This window comes from Struthio camelus, chromosome 21 (genome assembly GCF_040807025.1).
Source record: "Struthio camelus isolate bStrCam1 chromosome 21, bStrCam1.hap1, whole genome shotgun sequence".
In the NCBI taxonomy this organism is placed as follows: Eukaryota; Metazoa; Chordata; class Aves; order Struthioniformes; family Struthionidae; genus Struthio; species Struthio camelus.
In genome coordinates this window covers 2472748-2496017 of record NC_090962.1, presented here as the reverse complement: position 1 = coordinate 2496017, position 23270 = coordinate 2472748, and the positions used below count along the sequence as shown (strand labels likewise).

The 23270-nt window shown below is 36.7% G+C and overlaps 2 protein-coding genes across 3 annotated transcripts in view; one reads left to right on the top strand and one right to left on the bottom strand.

Annotated features, from left to right (window-relative positions):
• LOC104142001 (uncharacterized) overlaps window positions 1-15085 on the bottom strand; it is a 209666-nt gene extending 194581 nt beyond the window's left edge. The window contains exons 1-2 of one of the 2 annotated variants that reach the window (XM_068915985.1): window positions 14990-15085; window positions 14312-14383 (exon numbers count right to left, since the gene is read on the bottom strand). In XM_068915985.1, the coding sequence (XP_068772086.1) occupies window positions 14312-14383; window positions 14990-15007 (90 nt within the window). In that variant the 5' untranslated portion in view covers window positions 15008-15085. The other variant, XM_068915986.1, reaches the window with a different exon arrangement.
• Window positions 15050-23205, top strand: RER1 (retention in endoplasmic reticulum sorting receptor 1). Its single transcript, XM_068915979.1, has 8 exons — window positions 15050-15624; window positions 18291-18370; window positions 18684-18769; window positions 19300-19404; window positions 20570-20669; window positions 21138-21216; window positions 21322-21457; window positions 22343-23205. Exons 1-8 carry the CDS (start codon window positions 15050-15052, stop codon window positions 22430-22432), a joined length of 1251 nt encoding a protein of 416 aa, XP_068772080.1. The 3' UTR covers window positions 22433-23205.
• Window positions 23206-23270: the final 65 nt, after the last annotated feature.

The following is a 23270-nucleotide window of genomic DNA, read 5'->3' as shown; positions in this document are numbered from 1 at the left end:
TCTTTAACTTCCAAACTAATCGTTTCAGTTGTATACAACACTGGTTCAGTCTGTCTCCTCCAATTCCTGTTCAGATCATCTCAAACTGATTGTCTCTTCCTTTTTCACTCTAACAAAGGATCTCTCACTTAAGTCTCCTGTGCCAAATTTCATGTCAACACACTACATCCTCACTCTTGATTTAACAGTTGCCTTTGACATTGTCAGTTATATGCTTTCTAAAATACTGTTCTCACATGGTTTCCATTATTCACACCTCTGAGTTCTCCTCCCCTTCCAAATCTTCAAATTCCACTCGTTCTCCCATTTAGTGCAGAAACTCCGCTGCCCTTGCTTCCTTTCTTTTCCAGCTAATACCTGGTTTCTGGATAAAACTTTTCACAAACAGATACAACCACCTATCACCTGCACACTAATACCCACACAATTTCTATTCTACTACAAACTTGTTTCACTCAGTCCAAATAATAATAATAATAAAAAAAAAAAACCTCTATTTACCTCACCTAACATTTCCATCAAGCAATTCAAGATCAAAATAAAATTCTTCCCCAAGGCTTCTTTCTACCTCTTATCTGGATTGTGACGGATATTGTCACCATCTTGCCTGTTTCTCCAGCCCTGTTTTAAGATACATACTTCCCAGGCTAGTGTTTTTATGTTTTTATTAATAGTCTTCTACTATTACTCTCATTTCATGTCTGTTGTTGTTATTCTATTCTCTCTAGCCTTGAAGAATCTCTCTCTAAACTCATAACCATTCAGAACACTTCTGCAAACAATTAACCTTGATGCTTTGACCACGTCATGCTTTTCCTTTCTTAATTTTAGCAGCCATTCATGACTTTTTTTTTTTTTTTTTTTAAAAAACATCCACTGTTGAAATGCTGGCTCCAATTTTCAATTGCCAACCACTATCCATTTGTTATTTTTTCACTCTTCATACTTTCCCTCATGAGGGAAGCTCTTTGCAAACATCTGCAAAGTTATCTCATTATTCTTCTTCAAAAGTCTCTTTAGCACTCTGCAAGGACACAAGCAAAACCAACACAATGAAAATCTTAACAGAAGTTAATATATTGTTAAGTTTGGACCACTGATTCTCATGCTGACTAAAACTGACTCACTGTTCCCATGCACTTCGTGTGTTATCTTGATGCCTCATTTTGCACTGTATCTCTTTCCAAAAAAAGGAACAACTTTTGTATTTGTTCACCACTCTGCATATAGCGTCAGTTTAAAATAAAGGAAATACTAATCCTATAAGCTGCTTCAGCTCACTTCTCCTTTCTCCCACAATTCCAAGATAGTGCAATCATGATTTATATGAAAGAATTTCATTTACTATCGGCCTACCTGTCTGCTTCCCACCTCATCTTATTTAAAATTTTTATTCACAGAAAGAGTTCACAAACTTTCTGGAAGCATTAAAGCACGAGTATCATCTGTCCTACATCCAGTTCTAAACCAGAAATTTTTGGGGTATTACTCATGTTTTGAAATGTAAATAAAAAGTCTTTTTCTTTACAAAAATCTTCCCTTTTTTTTTTTTTTTTTTAAAAACACTTTCAGTCAGCCCACCAGGATATTACCACTACAGCAAATAAATTCACTTACCTGTACAACCACCATTCATCAATTCAAAAAGCAAACCGATATATCACGTTCTAAAAACTACCTCAATTTAAAGAAATGTAGTACATAATCATACAATAATTTTCACTTACGGTGGTATGTACAAGAGTATAAAGAGCAGCTCAGGGATAAGATGACTAATTCACTGCAAATGTGAAGACTTGCCATTTACAAGTTTTCATGTTGGGACCTCTGTCTGATGAGCACGACAACTGAATACTATTTTTTAAGTTACTTTTGTGAATAAGATAATAGTTTCAGCATAAAAATATTTTCTGACTTTAAAATGAAAAAGCCCACACTATTAAAAACAAAAAACATTTCCCTCCTGTAATGAAAACCTAATACAACAACATTTGATACCTCACTGTGGTTCTACATTTAATTTGAATGAATAGCTCCCTCCCTCCAGCAAACATCTCACTCAGATAGCTATCCCCTTTGCTCCTATAACTATGCATTCTAGAACTGAGTACTCAGAGGATGCTAAACACAATAGCCAGATCACATTAATCAAAAGAGGGACAACCAAACCATTCTGTCAAAGCCTTGTTAATAACTAGAGAGGATAACGAATGTATCTATCAGCAGGGTAGCCACTGATTCACAGTCTATCATAGATGACACCTAAACAATGAGTTATGGTGCCCTGTCAATTGCATACACCATTTCTCCATTGCCCCTTTAAACAGAAATACACACCTATTTTAAATTTGCACTGCAACACAACTACATTAGAAAGAAGGGATTATTTCAGACGATTTTCAATAGCAAAGTGGGTGGTCCTCAAGGCTCTTCATAAACACCCTTCCAACATTTGTGCAAAATGTTGAATGGGAGACCACACAACAACAAAGTATTAAGTGGCACTCCTCAGCATACCCTCTAAAAAAAGGGGCGGGGAGGGGAGAGAAAAGAGAATCAAGCATTTCTTGTCCAAGGTTTGTTACAGTGTGGTACTATTATGTGAGGTGCTTCAGTTCCTATGTTATATGGTATTAAATGCCAGGAACGAATAACTGCTTTGTCACATGCAGAATCATGCATTATTTTGCTTTTTAAAGAATAAGAGTGACATAGTGTACCAAACTCAGGTCTGAAAAGCTTCAGTGATTTAAATCTCGGTTGCATTTCACCCAAGACATATCATCTTTATGCAAAATGCACAAAGTTTAAAAGTTCCTAAGGCTGCAAAGCCAAATGCCAAAAAAAAGCTTAATTTAGTCACACCTTAGTTTTCTAGCAGCCTCAAATCTGGTGTGTACTCATCATAATGTAATATTAAACTGCATGATTACTTGCTGTCTTTCCAGTGGATCAGAATAGTGTAATCTTGAGATGATCCGTTCACAGGTACCAGTAACGGACAGCAGAGTCAGGCGACTCCTTTGTGGTTCAGTACCAGGGGAGGATAAAAAAATTGTTAGAAATGTTATGGGTATATGCTGACAGTACAGGGAGGGTCAGAATCAGGAACACTGTGTTTAGTTTCAAATGTCAGAAGAGAGCATATTATTGTGATCACACATTATTCACTTTTTCCTGCTGATTGTTTACTGAAATTTGCATAAGAAATATCTTGAAGCATACAGCTGGCACTGAAAATTAGTGTGAATCACTCCCATATTTTGGAAATAATTTAGTGCTGAAACTGGTAAGGAATTGATGAGACAATGGTCAATGTATAGTCAAAAGCCCAGGTACAGGAAGTAAAACAGCTCAGTAACAAATGCCATTTGCTATCTGCAGTACTAAATCCTGTTCTGTTGTCTGATAACAATCCTTTCAGTGTTATAGAACCTAAGAAGCTAGAGACAAGAATACTGAAAATCTAAAATGATCTTCTGTTAAGTTAGATTTGTGGCTTTTTGTGTGATAACAGCAGATGTACAAAATAAAGTGCTACTATAATTCTGAATTTCTGTGAACCCAGTTTGAACTCCAGATAAGACTTAGCAGCTAAAATTCTGACACCTTATATACACCCTTAGTAATTAGGGGGGGCAAGCCAGAAGAGCAATGATGATTAAAGCAGTTCTTTGGAAATTAGCTTCTGATATCACCTGCTTTGGTCTATTCCTTCCATTTCTATTTAAAGTATGTGCTGTTGGTGTATTCCTTCCATTACTATTTAAAGTATGTGATGCTATCTTCTGCAGTTCTCCCAGTGATAGCAGTACTGTCAGCAACTCTAACATGCACAAGCTTCAGCCTGCCACTGGCACTTTTACAATCATGTCTTCTCTGCCTATTGGAGCAAACCTTTAAAACATTAGTCAGCTAGTTACACTCATGAACATAGCCAACAACTGGAACAGAGCACTAGAAAAAACCTCACTGTAAACTGAACTGTACATAAACAATGTAGTGAAACCATAGGGGCCTTCATCTTACATTACTGTACATAAACATATAGTAGTATTCAGTTCTATACTGTTTTCTCTGGAAAGAACTGCAGCCCCTAACACCTAGGGAAGAAAAAAGGCAGGGGGGTGAGGGGAAGGCAGGAATAACAAAATATGTCTTTTCGCAATGGCTCCTTATCATTACCAGTAAAGGCATTTGCTCACATTCAGTTAGTTCACATGATTGCCTACTATTAACGTCACTCATTCTCTTAAGTAATTAAGCCATCTCTTTCTTTGATTTGCCTTTGCCTCTCTGACACATTTCCTTGTCTAATCCTCTTCTCCAGATGGCATAAGGATGAGAGATAAGTGTTCCTAAAAGTTGCTTAGCAATGCAACACGTGCAAGGTTTGGAAATGCTGACAGGCACATAAACACTATCTACTCATCACATGGTTATGCAGAGAAACAAAGACGTGAACAGCCAGAATGACACAGGGGCCTTCAGAAAAAAAGCTACCAGTTTACTGATGGTACCAAAAGTAAGCCAACAAAATAGGGGAGGAGGAAACAGAGAAAAAGAAAAAGCTACCAAGATTCCAGTGATAGGAGGTATTATGCCTTTTCTTCTTTCTTTAATTAAAGATGGGACAGGAAATTTTGATCAAAAAACCCTATGGAAAAGGGTTTTCCCTGTAATTTCTGCAATTTAATGAAACAGAAAATAGGAACAACTGCAATCTGCTGATGGGGACCAAATGAGCAATACAGAAGCTCTTGAACAGCAGTAAATGATGAAGGTAAAATTGTTTGTCAGTTAGGTATCAACTGGAGAAGTCCTCTTAACCTAAGGATCAGTAATAAGGAATTTAATCTGATAACTGCAAAATATAATGATTGCTTCTAAACTCTAAATTTAATGTGTTTATGCAGAACTTTTGTAAACCACAATTAAATATTATGGGTAACACATAAATAACAACATACAGCAAACAAACAGTAATAATTTCACAAGATTGTATTATCATATTAATTAGTTTCTACAATGGCCTTATGAAATAGGTTAGCACAACTCATTTAGTACTAAAAAAATGAGAGATATTAGGAATATAGCTCCTAAGTGACAGCAACAATCAGCTCCAGGTAAATAGCTAAATAACTATAAACAGTCACATGTGGCCTTACTCGGGGTAGTTTCTTATTAAACAAAATTTTCATCAAATACTAACTTTGATGGCTGTATTTTTTTTTTCAATTTTTTTCAAGAATTAAAGAGTTTTTAATATTAGCTACTCCCAGCATTGTGCAGCAAGTTGTTCAAAAATATCTGTTCATGAATAGAAAAAAAAAGGTGTTGTAAATGGGTCAGAAGTACTTTTCACTTCCTCCTGCCCCTCCTCCCCCTCCAAGCTATTTCCAGGTAATGGGTGGTGTTTCCATTTCTCAATGAGTAGCTGTTATGCTTTTTGTTGCAACTAACTTAAGTTACTTCAAACTCAACTTTTATGCTTCATATGATTTCCACATGTTCTAATTTATTGGGCTTTTATCAATCATTTCCATTATCAGGCTTCAACCATTGAAGAAACTTATTTGTCTTGGCCTGATCTTAAATATCATGTTAATAATTACTTGACAGGTTGAAGTAACGAATTAAAGATGCTTTACTTTACAAAATGTTTGTCATTACAGGGCAGAGTCTCAGCTGATATTAATTTAGATAACATCTATATTTAAATACATGGAGTTACTCCAGTATACCCCAACGAGTTATCTGGCTGAATACGTTCGGATGGTTCGTGCTGAATAGCCTGGTTTTGGAAAGCTCTACTTGGCCAAAGCTGTGTCAGTTTCAAGAATTACAATCTCAACTATAAATCAGTTTATGTCAGGAGACGTGCAAGGTTTCATTTCCACCTTAAATTTCAAATAGATTCTATAAAGCATTTCAGAAAGTTACTGACACTCAATTACTCTTAACAAAGGAAAAAACACTGGCCTAAGTCTATGTAAAAGACAACAGTAAAGTTTCAGTGCTTTTGAACCTTGTATGGAGTGAAATAAACATATTAAAGTATAAAAATAGTTTTAAGACATATTAGAGGATAATGTTTCATTGGCATATTTTAATATAGGAATGTGTGTGATCTGATAGACTTTACCTTACTCTCAACGTGCATTTCAAAGTAAGACCAAAATAATAATTCTGCTGGTACTTCAACACCCCTTATAAACACAAGCTTCCTCCCTGGTTAGGTTTTTCATAGGTTTAATTCTGCTAATCATCTTTATCACAATCCTACCCTATCCTTCTCTGAATCCCTTTCACTACCGTTTTTCTTGAGGAAAGATATCAAGTGAAGGCCTGCCGTGATGATCTGTCCATTTGGTTGGGTCACTTGGCATTTGAGGCATTTAGCTCTGTTTCTCTTTAGCAAGACAGTTTGCCATAACGTGCATTTTTACAGCAAATCTTCAGTATAAGACCTCGTATATTACGGCAAAATCTGAGTAAACTACAGAGATAAAACTTTTTTGGAATTACTAGTTAATAGATGCATGACTGCTGCAACCATCAGTGATCCTATCCACAAGGAATTAAAATAACATTTGAGCTCAACATTTATTAATGCAAAGTCTCATTTGCAATCTTTATGTCAACAATAGTGTTTTTTTGTATCCTATTTATCAATATACTGTAATTTTAATCAAGATTTAGGAATGAAGATTTACTGTATCTACAAATTCCATGCTATCTACTAGCATGCAGTATAATTATGAGTAGCTGAAGTTCCAATAATTTTAATAATTGGCATGATAATAGAAACTATGATTCTTCCAAACAGGTAATAAAACCCAAACAGATTCCAAGGGGAAAGGAGAGGGGGGAAGAAAAAAAAAAAAAAAAAACCAACCTGCAGGTGAAAAAAGCCCATAAGGCTAGCCACCTGTTTACTGTAGTTAACAGGTGTATCAAACAGCAGGCCTTCCTCTGGGAAGAAAGACAAACTAAACACAGCCAACACACACAAAGAAGTAGCAACAGGGACAGAATGGAACGCAGCATCTGCTTACTGGGCCTTATGCACCAGCCAGAAAGGAGAAATCACAGAAAAGAAACACTTTCATGGAAATAAGTGTTTCACTTCCTTAATCTCTGCAAACTTCATTTACATCGTGTTAAGTTTTCTTCCATTCTCAAATGTGTGCACATACAAAAGCACTAAAATAAAATAGCACACAGCAGGACATCACAGGTTATTTTTTCACTGTAAACTTTCAGTGGTGTTTTGTTATATATTCCCTAGTACTCGGTTATATTTTCTACATTTTAATTTCTCGACATTTTTCCTCAATGTGAAGTTAGTTTTATGGTTAGGCAGTGGGTAACCCCGAATTATTTGTCATTATCATCTGCTGATATCGTTTCAACTATTGCTTGTTTCCTGGACATTTAATTGACCTGAACCTCTGAAGGTTAACAGACTTTAATACGCTAATAGTTGACAACATCCACTTACTAATAATTTATCATTTGCAAAAGGTTGATCTAAAACGTAACCCTCACATTATTACAGCTAAAACTGGAGACAAAAAGACATATTCAACATGCATGTCACTATTAAATGTATTTTATACCACATTAGAAATATTACTAATAAAAGTACATCCTAGAGTCTGAAACGTGTCTATGTTCCCTCCATTTTATCAGACTACTTCACCATATCCAAAGTACTATTTCATTAAAGAAAAAAATTCCCCAAATTTTTCACAATCAATACAGCTGCAGTTTACAGGCACAGAACTTACATTTACTGATTAGCAATAAATAATGTAAGTTTGATACTCATTAAGACATCTGGGCATATAAAACAAACTTTGAAATTATATCTGCAAAACCTTATGTGAACAAAGTAGACAGTGGACCTCTAGATTCTCAGCCCCCATTTCCTTTGGTAGCTTGCCTTTTTGTGGACACAAGCAAATCTTGTCATTTGTGTTATGACTAGGTTTGAGTTCCCTGCGCATAGGCAATTCCTCTGATTATTTTTCATGTATTTCCTGATCATTTCTGTAGTTCAAAGACTCACTTTTTGTTGGAACTTTGCCTTGATTTTTTTGGACTGCAGTATACACTGATCTATTACAATATCGTGATACTGTCTTCAAATTGTTATAATAAATAGCTTGAATGTAAAATCTGTTTTTTTAATATCAGCTTTCCTAAAATTATCTTAACCTTTTTGCTTGCAGTGTTCTGTCAGGAAGGTACTGAAATAAACTGCACACACAAATTCAAAGAGTAGCAGATCACTTAGTGTTTGTTAATTTTCCAATGACAACATTAAATTATTAAAAACAAGTGATAGATTCTGCTAGTTATTTGTAATCTCTGTCAAAACTGACCACTATTTGAGAAAACAAGCAGTGTTAGTAATTTTATGTCCCTAAGTTCATGGATACTATTCTCAAAATATAACATCTGTCAACTTCCCAATCTGAAGTGAAAGTAGTGACTAGGCACGCTGTAAATTGTCAGAGAATGCCAGAACCAAAGATGGTTAAAATCTAAGACAGTGTTCTGGGCAAAAACATAGAAAGAATAGTAACATTTATATTACTATCACTCCTGGGAATGAGGCTCTAGGAGCAGCATGCTAAAAGAGATTAAATTTGCAAACTGCATTCACCTGAAAGATCTAGGTCACAGGTATGACTTTTAGAACATTTCCAAAATACTGGTCGGTCTTTCATAATTCCATGGTAAGAGGTTAAAAACAATACTAAACTACTATTTTTTATTTTTTGTCAGTGCTAAATAGTATGTATATGCTTTTATTGTGTTATGTTTATTTAGATATTTCAAAAGCAGTGTATGTTGAGTGAATACTTACATCAAGCTACTGTCTTTTAAGTTTATTTTCTGCATAATATAATTGCTAAACCCATCAACAAGATACTGTTGACAGGACTGTGAGGGATTTACTTCTACTTTTGCCAAATTATCTCATCACTTTTGAGAATATACCCTGTGTAAATTTAACTACAATACTAAACATTTACAACCCTGCAGAGTCGGACCAATTTCTAAACAAGTGTAAGCCTGAGGAATTTAGTAATTCAGCCTCAAAACACATGCTAGAGAGACACCCAGTGGTATAAAACTGTGTGCATTCGCACACACAAATACCTAATCCATATTTAAGTCTAGATTAGACTACAAAAATTTAATTACAAATTTTTAATGTGTATTTACAGAAATTTGAGGGTGCTAGCAGGTAGAAAAAACCCTTACCTGAAAAGTTGAGGTATCTACTTATGCATATACCAATAGCAGACTGAACTGCTATACACCCTGCCTTAACTGCATAAATAGTATTTGGTAGAGTTTTGGTTGCAATTTCACGCTCTGAAGGAAAAAACGTCAGTTGGCTCAAGACACAGTAGTGTCATACAAAAAACCTTCCCTATAGTTTTTGCTTCTTCTACACACATATTCCTCTGCATTTTCACTAAACCCAGAAAGACTCTTCTTTTTAACAATAAAGTGACCGAGGATCAATATCAGTAAAGGAACAGAGATTCAGATGATGAAATCAGTATTATGTTTCTGAATGTAACTATGATAACAGGGTCATGAAATAGTTTAAGTACTTACCATTCTAAATATTAATAAGTTATGGTATAACTGAAAAAAATAGTTTTCAAATATTAAAATTAACAGCAAAGTATGAACTGCTGCTACTTCAAAAATTTCTATCTCCAACTTAGCAGTAAAACTATAATGCCAAATTAAAAAAAAGAAACCATTTCTCAAAAATTCAGTAATAACATCTGGATTTTATTTTTTAACCCTCAGACACTATGATTGCAATGACAGAATCTCATGCTTGACTTTTCATATAGTAATTCATACCTGCATACCATGATGGCATTTGTTCCTTAGTCTCAGGCCTCACAATTCATCTCATAGAATTACTGGAAAATAATTCACACTATGCTGTATCCCATTAGTTTACTCAAAATATATTCTCTGATGTTTCTAATTATGTACTGTTTTCATAAACTTATGAGTGCCATTTATTAGGAAAACAGGTGACCTAGACAGCTTTAATATGTGCCTCTTACCTACCTATCAACCTAGCTATCATTATTTTATCAACAAAAACACAAAACTTCAAGACTATAATCTCTGACAAAGTAGAAACAGCAGATAACCACTCTGCCATCCTAGCGTACACTGCAGTTGTTTACACAGGGACTTCATCCAACTCTCCTCTGTCTTGGCGTAATAAGGAACAATATGCTATGTGTTTTAAGTAGAATACTTTCATTTAGCTGTATTTTATATAAATGCTGGTTGAAAGCAATGGAAAACTAGACACACCCAGCCACCATTTCCTATAATGTGTTCCAATTGCATCGTTTCCAGGTAGAAACTTAGAGTTGCTTAGGTTCTCCTAATTTTGTTACTTCCTTTTTTATATTTGGTCTGTGTGCATTCTCGTATATATGTATATACGTATGAGATGTTTGAAGAACTCATCTTCATAACATCTTGGGTCTGAAATACTCACACCAAAAAAATTTAAAAAAATTATTTGTTTACTCATGTCTTACAAATAAAGAATACTCCATATAATGGTCACAAGAAATAATTCCCAAAATGACTGCTGATCACATCCAAGAAAAATCATAAACCGAATTTGAATCTCAAGTTCAACTGTATAAAATACTAGTAGAATATGTTAAAGAAAAATTAAAATCTCTTCACAGATAACTTGATTAAAAAATAGAGACTAAATTTGTTAAGTGAATTAACAGTGCTATTTCTAAACATGGACTTTTTGGTCAGCCTATTTGGAGCATCTGTACTAAGATTCTTTGAATACTTCTAAGTAAGGCAGTACAGTTTTCCATAACTCTTCTTTATATACCTCATCTATTGTTCCATCAGCACAATGCAATATCCCATGACCTTGACACTGGTCTAGAATCCAGTTTCCTTCATATGTAGTTTTGTTCCTAAAACAGTGAACAACAAATAGGAAATTCTTAATGGAAGAGAGGTTTGGCGACTTGGTAGATGAGACCATTGGAGAAAATGAGGGCTGAGAACGAGCCAGTAACAATAAGCAGCAATAGCAGACAAATCTAGCGGCAATCAAATTTAGCTCATAGTCATCTTATGGCCCTTTATTTGGGCTTCAAGTGGCTTGTACGGTTCAGTTCTTCAAGTGTGACATTCTAACCTGTAATCTAGGAGAAAGAAAGATATGCCCCCTCAACAAGCTAGAAATGAAGGTCTTGTTTATTTCTTTTAAGCCTGATCATTTCTGGTAAGCACTCAGCAACATTTGTGTCAGAACTATCTGTGAGTCAGCAGCAAAAATTTAGCACAACTTCCTTTGTAACCAATAATAAACCAGGATATCAGCAAACACGACAGGCCACTAATTTAATCCATGGTAAAACTACTGTTAATCTTACACAAGATTAGAGATTATTATACAATTTTTGGAGACAAGTGTCTTAATTCTAGAGAATCAATGGTTCACAGGGCTTCTGCAAGTGAAATGACAAAATCCTGGGCAAATTTAAACTTAACTTAGCATTTGTCATCCCCTAGGAAATCATCAGGTCATGTTTACGCATTACATTTTGGAGAGACCAGCCATCATTTTAACTATACTGTATTTACATCACAATATTCTAAGCATTTTTAATGGAAAACCATGTGTCTGGGTAACTATCTAGAGCTAATTATAAATACTAGCATGACTGGGTTAAGAGCACAGTTGAAGCACATACCACAGCAAAGCAGGCATGACTTGTGAACTGCAAGATATAAGAACACAAAAAGGAAGGACAGAGGCACTGGCTAAGTCCAGTCATCCATTTATCTGCTTTCCAACTGTGGCCACAGGCGCATGCCTAGAAAAGAGCAGCAGCAGCAAATTCCCCCAGTAGTTTCTAAACCTACACATTTTTCCAGCTCAAGGACTTTTGGAGGCCCAATGTGGTTTCTATGTATTTAGAAACTTGGTGGATTTTTCCACAATGAACTTACCCAATTTCATTTCTTTCTATGATCCACAATATCCTTTGAAAAAGTTCCAAGAGTCAACCACACAAGGTGCAAAGAACTGTTTTATGTTTGTTCTGAACCCGTCTCCCATGTTTCACTAGATATTCCCTAGTTTTTCTAAGAGAGGGGCAGCCAAGAATTGATCTGTTCCATTCTCCCCATACTATTCAAGTTTTTTGTTGATCTCTATTTATATCTCTGCTAAACTGTAGCAAAGTGACAATTCTACTATGTACTTGTCAGCACTTTCTATACATTAGAGTCCCTCAAACCAGAACTCATGCTTCTAGAGCTATATCTGCTCCGCGGTAAGTTACTCTGAATATGCAATCATCCATTGACGGACTTGAAATTTAATTCTCAATTCTAAAAATATATATGGCTTGAAAACAGCTCATAATGCCAGTTTATAATGTTTGAAATAGTTCACTTTCTTAAAAAAAACCCATAAATTCTACAGTTTGGTCTTTTTTAAAAAGATTTTAAAACACTTGCTAGATCTCAGCTTAGCTATCACAATAACTTCAATATAACATGAAATGCTACTTACTACAACTGAGGAAATTAGAGGTCAAAGCAAAAGAGACAAAAACCAACACTTACCCGATATTCATTTACCCTCTTTCATGTTTTTTTACTTTTGTGAAGGGATCCTTGGTAAGTTTGTCCATCCTTTTCAATTAGTCATCTATAACCTAAGTAATAATAAATTGGAATCTGTGGCAGACACGCACACACAAAAAAGGAACACGCGCACACACACACACAGAGGTAGGAAAAATCTTTCCTGCCTGCAGTAAACTCTGCTGATGCCATAAAAGAGGCACATGGCTACACAGAAACTCTCAACCTCAAACATAAGGTTCTGTCAATCTGATAATGGTTTCTTCCCTACCCTCCAAACCACAGAGGTGATCTGTATATAGGTCAAAAACCTATCCCCGTGAAAATAAACATTTTCCCCATTGGCTCCCATAGGATCAGAATGAGATCTGTTTCTTAACTCTTTAGGCCAGGGATCTGACATTCACAGCAACCTCTACAACTACACTAGTCTTACACAATACAGTAAGCGACCACTATCTGTTAAAAAAACAAAAAAAACATACATACATATAACTATGTAAAAAAGCAAGAAGAGATCCATTTGCCTTCCTGTTCTGTCCAACAGCCTGTAAGACCAGTTTTAAAGACTATAAATGACAAAAAAAAAGGGGGGGGGGGGAGGGAAGATAAAGATTGTTGCAAGCTCAATTCATTTATACTCTCAGTATCAGACCCCTGAGCATGCTCAGCCTCAGTTCCTCTAACCAGCTTCACCTGGGCCTCCATCTATAACCTCTGCCTATCGGCCCAAGAGCTTCACTGAAGGTCAGGCCTGTGCTCTCAGTCCTTGCCTGAGCTATGCTGTTAAGTTTAGGTGTTCAGCTTTGTTTCCTGGATAGACTTTGGACATATATTCTAGTCTTGTTTCTAGTTCTGTCTCTGGTCCCATCTTACGCTGTTCCCAACAGGATTTCCTGGACGGTCTCTGGACCTGATCCACCACCTTGCCACCTTCAGGACCATTAGTGAAACCTCTTATCTACACCCCTACTCTGACCATCCTGTTGAATTGCAACAGGATTGTGCCACAGCTGATGAGGGCACTGCTCTGCTCATGCTGCGGTCACCTTTTCCTCTGCAATATCAGTGAAATGCTTGATGAAATTATAGACCTTGGACCTATTCCACAACCTTTCTTCTGAATGCAGAGGAGAACATTCAGCTGTACTTCAAATTTCATAACAGAATCGTGAAACTATATGAATCATGAATGGGGAAGAATGCAACTGGGAATTAATACGATTAGCTTCCAGACCCGGAAAAAAAAATTAAACTTTAGCTTAATGCATAACAGTGCATCACCTTACAGGATCTGAGTGGTTATAAAGGGAGAACAGAATCCCCTGAAATTTTTAAAAAGTAAGACATTAAAACACAACTGACTGGAAGTAAAGCATCAAAACAATACATATCATCTCTATGAAATAGTTTATCCAGTTTCTTCCCATGACAAAATACCTCCATGGCTCACTCTACTTGCCTCAGTTGCTCAGTTACAATATCTTCAATTGCTAAGTATCTTACTTAGCTATAGTGCACAGTTCACATAGAAAAATCTTTAAAGTAAGCAAGTTAGAGAAAGGAATTAAGAATTCACTTAGCTATTACTTAGTGGGGCTTTTTTCCTCCATACCATGTTCTTTCTGCCATTTCCAGTCCCCATCATATTGAAAAAAGGGATTAGGATAGATGCAAAGTCCACATCCTAGAAAAAAAAAATACTGTGTTAAAAGAAACGATAACTGGAACTATTTAAATAAAGCAGGTTCAACACTGAGTAAGTAGTAATACAAAAGTAACAAGAGTGCTGTTTTAACTTAGAAATCCATATTTTAAAGTTTCACTATAAACAATACATATATAAAGATAAATCTATTATTTTGTTTACAACTTACATTCACTTTATGTCATAGATGGGAACTTAGACTCTCTAAATACCTGGAGGTCGTTATAACCATCACAGACAGACTACATAAAAACAGTCACAGGCTAAAATAGAGAGTAGCAAAGCTACCACATCACACTTGTTTAAGACAAGAATGCAAACATATAAAATAAAGCAAACTTAGAAGAGGAAAAAAGTATTTGTATTTAAATTAGCCTAAACGCAGGAGTGCAGGCTTTGCACCTCTTTGTCTTAATGAGAGACCAACTCTCTCAGGCGCTGCGGGTCTCACCTTCGCCTTCCCAGGTGAGGTGAACAACCTGAGGCGACACCGCGCAGACCCTACCCCGAGGGAAGTACGTTACTGAACACGCTGGAGGGAGAGGGGCGAGGAGAGAGAGGAGAGAACACGGCCCTGGGCCTCACAGAGCGACGCCGCCCCATCCCGCGCTGAGGTACCAGCTCGCCCACACGACACTGCCCGACATGGCCGCCGCCGGCCCCTCACCAGCCCCACACAGGCACCGCAGACGCCGAGCCATGGCAACAGCACGCTCGCGCTCATTGGCTTCGCGGGAGCGAGGCGGGCGGGGCTACCCCCCAGACGCGGCACAGGGCTGCGCCTGCGCAGCAGCTAACGGCATGGCCCTGCGCAAGCGTACAGGGTGCGAGGGCGCACCCGCGCCCTCTCCCTCGTGGCTGCTTTCCTCCTCGCGGCACGGGTTTCAGTGGACGCTTCTTGTGCTGACAACAGAGCAGAGCCCCGTAACTGGGAATAGCAACAACAACTGTCGTTCCAGCCTTCCCTGTCTTCCCCGGCCCGCCCTCACAGGTGCCGAGCCACCCATCTCCCTCCTCACGTCTGAACACCGCTGCCGCGCCCACTTCCTCCCTCGGTTGCCAATGGCAGGGGATTACCGCGTCTTAGTCCCGCCCACCCTAACCCCGGAAGCGGAAGCGGAAGCCGATTTCTCCCCGCGGCTGCCGCCATATTGGGTTTTGTGGACAGCGCGGGGGGGGGAGGGGGAACGGAAGGAAGGAAGAACTCGGCTCGAGCGTCTGTGAGTAGCTGGTGCTGCTGTCTCAGTGCTGGGGGCCCCGGCCCCGCAGCCAAGCGTGGGAGCGGTGGGAAGCCTGAGCCTCTGGGCTGGTAGCTTGGGGGTGGGGGTGCTTCGGGCGAGGGGCTCTGCCGCGAGCGCAGGGGCCTCGTCGGGCTCAGCCGCCGCTGCCGCGCTTGGCGCTGGGGCGCCCCTGCGAGCCGCACTGACAGGCGCTGGCTCTCGGCTGTGGGGCTGCTGCTGGGCCGCCTTGGGCCAGGCCTCCTGCGGGCCGCCCGAGGGCTTGTTTTCCCTTTCCCCTCACCGCCGTCTCTCTCAGTGCTGTTTCCGGGCCACCTGACCTCAGTGGGCTCTGCTACTATCTCGGGGGCTTCCCGTTCTGGCCTCTTTGTCAAAGCAGTATTTATTTTTATTTTTTTGTTTGTTTGCTGTGTTTTTTTACTGAGTTTCTTGTATTGCTTTTGTTGAACAGTGTTTGTTAGGTGGTGTTGAAGGGACGTGGAAGTCCATGTTTCCTGAGAAACACAAGGCGGTCCGGTGCCATAAGACTGCTGCTGCTATTTAGGCAGGCCAAGCAGCTGTTATACTCTACCTTCTTTCCAGGGTAGAAGATACACTTTGTCAGATCAATGGGTTATTTTCCTGTGCTTATCTGCTCGCCCTATTAATAACAAATTGCTTCAGAATGTTGCTTTTGAAAGTAAGCTTACTTTACGAGAAGAGAAAACTTAACGTAATTGATGAATTATTTCTAGTTATTTGCCTCATTTGTATTTTAAATCTAAGAAAGTCTATGTCATGGTCAAAGCATTGTCTAAAAATTCTGCAGGTCTTTACTTTCTGTTGAAAGAAATGAATGAAACCTCTTTACTGCCCCAAATCCTTTCATTTTGCAGAATCCTAGAATGTAATGCTATTGTTCATGACATCACCATAGTAACTGTGGTAAAAAGCATAATTGTTGAAGGTCATATACGCACCTACTTGATATTTTTCAGCAGAGAAAAGCCTCTTGATGTGATTGTTTTTAGTAGCAGTCAATATTCTGTTAGTAGCAAACTGTTCAATTGTTTGTTATATGAATCTTTATACATCTCTTTGATTACTGGCTTTATTCAAACGAATGGATTGTTAACATTATGCTGAAGAGTGAAGTTTTATGTTATGAAAGAAAGGCTATTACTCTTTAGTTTTAATTTTTACCCATACTGCTGAGATCTGATATGTACTCTTAACTGTAAACCATCTTAAAAGCAAATGCCAAAGACTGCTTTTCTTAGTGCTAATCTAATTGCAGATGTTCTTTAAGTAAATGTTTTGGTGATGAGCAATATTCTCTAAAATTCTTAAATTATAAATATGAAATTGATACTTTAGTCTATGCTACTTAAACTGAGCCAGTGAGAGATGTCTTGTTGCTAAAACAGAGCGTCAGCTGATAACTGGATGTATGATAGACATACATAAGGTTTTTTTACTACCTGTGTCACTAAGCAAAATCCTTACTCCTTCAGAAAACCATCAACAGCCTTACATACATAATTTTTCAATTGGTCTACTTAGGTTGGCAGTTTTAGAATTTCTTTGTGCTCTTTAGAGGATTGCTATCTGATCAATAGTTTGAGTATCTCTTTTTGAAGGTTTATTAGTTCAGGAGGTTTCAAAAAGAACCAAAAAAGCACAAAGTCTTATTCACCTAACAATGCTGAGTATTTTTGTTCTTCTGCAGTGAATAGGGAGAATAATAGATTACTTCCCATTTGCCTGTAGTGGAAAAGCCTGTGTCTATATTGTATGAGTTTCTAGGAATTTTTAACTTGTCTGAGGTAACTTGAATTAAGGCAGACTGAAACTCTTGAAGCCTCATAATGAATCCCATTGTCTTTTGCAGCACAATAGGACTCCTTTTTATTACTTATCATTTATTCCATAGGGTGTGATTTTCAGATGTCTAAAGAAAAATATGCAACTTTAATATTCCATGACTCCTCATATTGTCCTTGGTCTCAAATTTCTTTCTTGTAGTGGTCACTGTATTGCAGTATGCAAGGCAATTTACATGTTTATGGTTTAGTAATGTTTCGCACATCTTTGTTTTTCATCTGAGGCTTTTGAGTTATTAGTACTGAAAATACTTCCGTTATCCCACAGTTATGTAGTCCCGCCCACAGATGGGGACTTCAGGAAGTAATATTAGGGATTGCCTTTGGTGATGTGGCAGAAATGTTGCTGTTTAGGTTCCATTTGATTTTGTTCATTTTATATTTTGAAGTGAATGGTAAAGGTTACTTGGGCTTAACTGAGGGGGCAAAAAAAAAAAAAAAAAAAGGAAGATCCTAAATTGGTAGCCTCAGTATGTACTTAATAATTCCCTTGGTTAATATGTTTTACTTGAGTTCAAAATCCTGGTCCAGTTTTTTAAATAAGCAGTTTTGCTCATGTATAAAACTTTTCTGTGACTGCTAAGGTCTTCATGTTCATGAGACAGATGAACTCGCTCAATAATTCTGGCAGTAGGCAGTGTTTTGAATTAGGTGGTTATGGAGATTTTTGTTTGGAACCACTGGTGTCCTGAACTTAAACTGCTTCACGCTCTTCTAGTTACTTAATATTTGGAAATCCTAAATAGATTTTTAAAAAACTGTTTTGGTTTTGTTCTTTGTCTTCAGAAACAGAGGTGACAGGAGGGTGGTGCTGCAATACATATCTCAATGCTTAGATGTTATAAATCAGCTCCTGACTTATCAAGGTGAAGATGTCTAACATCTTGTCTAACAAGGCTCATTCCTCGATTTCTGTATGAACTTTTTTCCCTTGCTAAAATAAATGGGATCCTGTTTCACTGTTTTTATAAAATACTCTACTTTCTTGACAATTTCTCTTGGAAATGATTAGAATAAATACCTTATCTTTAAGAATGCTTCAGAAAAGATAATTTGGTTCAAACAGGACAATCCAAACCTATATCATACATAAATGCTGGTTCAAATAATGTACTTCAAAGCTCACTGAGCGTAGATTTGGTTTTAAATGTTATCTGTGTAACTGTTTTGTTTCCACAGCAAGAATGTCAGAAGGGGACAGTATTGGTGAGTCTGTTCATGGAAAGCCGTCCATGGTCTATAGATTTTTCACAAGGCTTGGACAGGTTGGTTTTCTGCAGGGTTTTTCTGATTCCATTAGAAACAGGTCCCATTGCAACTTTTTTTAACTTGTTTTTTGGATGAGCTATTGAAATACTAAAATCTGTACAAAAGATTTCTAAATGTTTTAAAAATAGATAACGAATGCTACAATACATAGCTTAGTGAAATATTTAATGTGTGTATATTCGATTTTGCTTAGTGAAAGTGTATGCTTTTATTGTCAAAAATGATGAATGATTTTAGATTCTCTGTCAGAAACATCTTAAGGAAAGCAAACTCTCATGAAGTATTGAAAATTTAAATCTTTATGATGTCCAAGCACGAGGGGAAGATTTTTTGCCTTTGTAGGAATATAGGACTTGTATTTTATAGTGCTCATAATTAGCCATTAAGTATATTTGTGTTAAAGAAGAAAAATGTTTAATCTTACTCTGCTTTCCAAAACCACTTCAAAATAGTTACCAGTTCTAATGCTTTATTATTCATTATGTGTCGTATGTTTTACAGATATACACTTTATATTTCTTCCTAGCTCTACCAATCCTGGTTAGATAAATCTACTCCATATACTGCAGTGCGATGGATTGTAACTTTGGGCCTGAGTTTTATCTACATGATTAGAGTTTATTTACTGCAGGTAGGAAAACCGGGTTTACTGCTAAGCTTTTTTAGATAACACTACTGTTTTGTGTGTGTAAGAATGTTTCTGAAGTATGATATCACTTGGGAATTACATAATGTATCATTAGCATACGTGCTTAAAAAAAAGAACCAGATAGTCTGAAGAAAGAACACATCTAGTTGATACTAAAGTTGCTGCTCCAGACTGAAAAATGTGTGAATGAGTCAAGATATTCAATTGATGGCAAGAGAAAGTAGAAAAACTCCCATAGTTCTGATGAAATTACAAAATAAACTTCAGAAAAATCTGTTTCACTTAAGGCTTTACCTTTCATTTTAAAGCTATGTAACTTGTTCAGGAGCCAGTAGTTACCTTCTGTCATGCATACCTTAAAGAATTTCTTAATTGGCACTTTTACCACTGCAGACCAGCAGCAAACTATTTCTCCACTGATCAGGTATCTGTATTTCATGACAATCGATAATCCAATTAAGAGCTTGAGAATTGTTATTCCTGAAAACTGAAGGGTTACAAATCAAGTGTGAAAAGCTAGAAGATTGTAGTAATGAAGACATTTAAGAATTCGAAGCCAGTTTTTAAAAAAAGAAAAAAAAATACACACTAAGAAACTTGTTGCCTGTATGTTGTTTACTACTTTTATGTGTTTTTAATGTGGAAACTGGATGTCTGAAGAAAGCGTTTATATTAAATCTGCTAATATATGAGGGAATGTCACTACTTTTATGTCTTAAGACTTGTTTCCATTAATATATTAGGTTTTACCCTAGTATCTTCATAAAACATTTAGTTTGCAAAGGCTAATAGATATTTCAGCTTTGCTTGTTTGTCTTCCTAGTAAACTTAGTCAGTATTTGCATAGCTGTAAAAGACTTATATATGTTACATGTCACTGTGCAGATAACAGAAAATGTGTTAATAGAAAGGCAAAGAACTATTATAGTGTATATTCATATATATATATAACAATGTGTGTGTGTGTGTGTATATTTATATATGTTTTAACTAAGTCCAGAAAACTCTTCATGTGAATATGAGGATGCAGAAAAGCACTTAATCAAGAAGCTAAAACCAAATTATTCAATCTTGTTGAAAAATAAGTATCTGAAAGTGGTTTCCAGGAAGTATTTAGTTTTGTTTCTTTTCTCCTCTCCCCCTTCAGGGTTGGTACATTGTGACATATGCCTTGGGAATATACCATCTAAATCTCTTCATAGCTTTCTTGTCACCAAAGGTAGACCCCTCTTTAATGGAAGATTCAGGTATGAGGAACAGTTCACATGGCAATAGTTTTGAACTTAGTCAAACTTCCAGTTCATCTTGTCTAATATAACAGTGTGAGGATGCACACTTTTAGCATGATGTTATATTTTTAAACTTGTAAAAACTCTATGCAACCTGATTTTAGGGATCACTATAAAATTTGTCTTTTACATATTAATCCTCAACAAAATTCATTTTAGTCTGTATTATATTACTTTTCTGTATTTTGATATAAGGTTTATGTGGCTTAAGTCCTCCTTGTAAGGACTCAAGTCATCTGGCACTCATTTCTTGTATCTTTCTTTTTTCTTTTGGGAAATGGACATTAGATTGTTAAAGCAGCCACTGGAACTGGGATCTGGATGGCAGTAAAAGCTTTTTTTCAGAAAGATTTTTTTAAAAGTCTGAGGAGTGAATACAGTGAAAATTAGTGTGAGGTGTGGGGTTTATTTTCTTCTTCTTCTCAGATGATGGTCCTTCCTTACCTACAAAGCAAAACGAAGAATTTCGGCCTTTCATTAGAAGGCTCCCAGAGTTTAAATTCTGGTGAGTGGATCCATCAGCCCATACTCTGTTTCTGAAACATTTAAATATCTGTGTCAAATAAGTGTGGCTTGGGTTGAAGGAATAATTGTTAATGTTGTTTTTAAGGCACTCTGCCACTAAAGGCATCCTGGTTGCTATGGCATGTACATTCTTCGAGGCTTTCAACGTTCCTGTTTTTTGGCCAATCCTTGTGATGTACTTCATTATGCTGTTTTGTATCACTATGAAGAGGCAAATCAAGGTAACTTATTTAGAATAGATGGGAGCACTTGTGACTTCAAAACTTACAGTATTTTTCCAAGCTGACATCCAGATGAGTACTTCAGAGGTATTAAATATATTGTGTGCGTTTCTTTTACTAGATAAGCGTGAACACCTAAACATGTCTGCATATTTGCAAATTTGAGCAAATATTGGTAATAACAAATAAAAATGCTTGGAAAAAGAATTCTTCATACTATATTACACAATTTGATGCTTGCTTTCCAAAGATTTCAGTCTCAGACTTAGATATCTGTTTTTTAAACAGTCTTACAGTTTCCCGTCCACTTTCTTTCTTGAGTTAACTCTGTGGCTATTTTTAATGAAGAAGTCTTTTAAGATCTCTGAGTGGAAAGGAGGAGTTTTGACAAGTTTGTGCAAGAAAGTGGATGGAGAAAAGGAGAGGGAGAAGAACATAGGCAAGTCATTGAGACCATTTTAAAAAAATTACTTTGTCTGGCGTTTTAAAAAGAGAACCAATGTTTTTGGTGTGCCCCCCCCCCCCCCCCAAGACATTTATAATTTTGGATAAGTACTGTTTTCAGAATTGTAAGTGAAAGATTAAAGGGCAGTAAGGGATTAATACCTCTATGCTATTCCCATATTCTTTGTATCTCCCAATCAGTTATCTTCACTAGGCTATGCGTGTTTTTGGAGAGGGTATACCCAAATTTGAGATTAAGATTACGCTGAGAGCCCTATTTAAATGTAAAATTGTGTATGTTTGGCTATTCAACCATTTTTACAATACTGAAGAGTTGTCTTTCTAGAGGACTTTTTAATTTAAAGTGCATATTATAAAGCATTTTTTGTAAACATTATCTAAGTTTATTGCCTCTAAAAATTGATTTTTTTTTTTTTACAGCATATGATAAAATACAGATATATACCCTTCACACATGGCAAGAGGAAATACAAAGGGAAAGAAGACGTGGGAAAGACCTTTGCTAGCTAGAAGATACAATCAACCTGTTGACCAGTTCTGCTTATACGTAAAGGAATGGTTTTGAGCCATTGTAACAATGCCTTTTTTCTTCATATAAAGTGATTAAGAGGGTGGTGACAAAGCAGTTGAATTTTCATTTTATGAGGATCTTGCTATTTTTATCTGAAATATCAGTTTCTTGAAGAAACTGGCATTCTAACCAAATTGCATTGAGTTTAGTATCTTTTCTAAGAGCTGGAGGAACTTTTGATAGCCCCATGGCTTTGGGATGACGTATTTCTTTTAAGGTCCATTGCAGCTGCCATTACACTGGAGAGAGACTAATGGCTTAGAGTTAGATATTTTTACGTAGTTCTCCTGCTTACTGTGACCCTGAAGTGCTGTGCACATATGTGGAGGAAAAAAGTAAGGTGGCATACATGATGCTGTTTTCTGCTTCATGGATACGTGCTGTTTTCATACAGAAGTCTAGTAGACATTAATAGATGCAGAATTTAAGCCAGTTTGTTAAATGCATGGTATTACTGAGTTACAATGGAAAAAAAATATATAAATAGGAATAAGAAATCTGTTAAATTGTGGGTTTGGCAGCAGGGAAAAATATATGTATGGCTTCTAAGGTAACTCATTTGTGTAAGGTTTTAATGCCAGTTTCACCATGATATCTCATAGCAGATGCTAGAATTGGGCTCTTTCTTGATGACTCAAAACTTTGTTCAAAATCTCTCACGACTTCTTTTGAGGACCTGGAATTATAAATATATATTATATTTTAATTGTTATTAGCTGGAGAATATTTTGTCTCATTTCTTTAATACATGAGCGTTTCTTGGTTAATTTAAGTTGA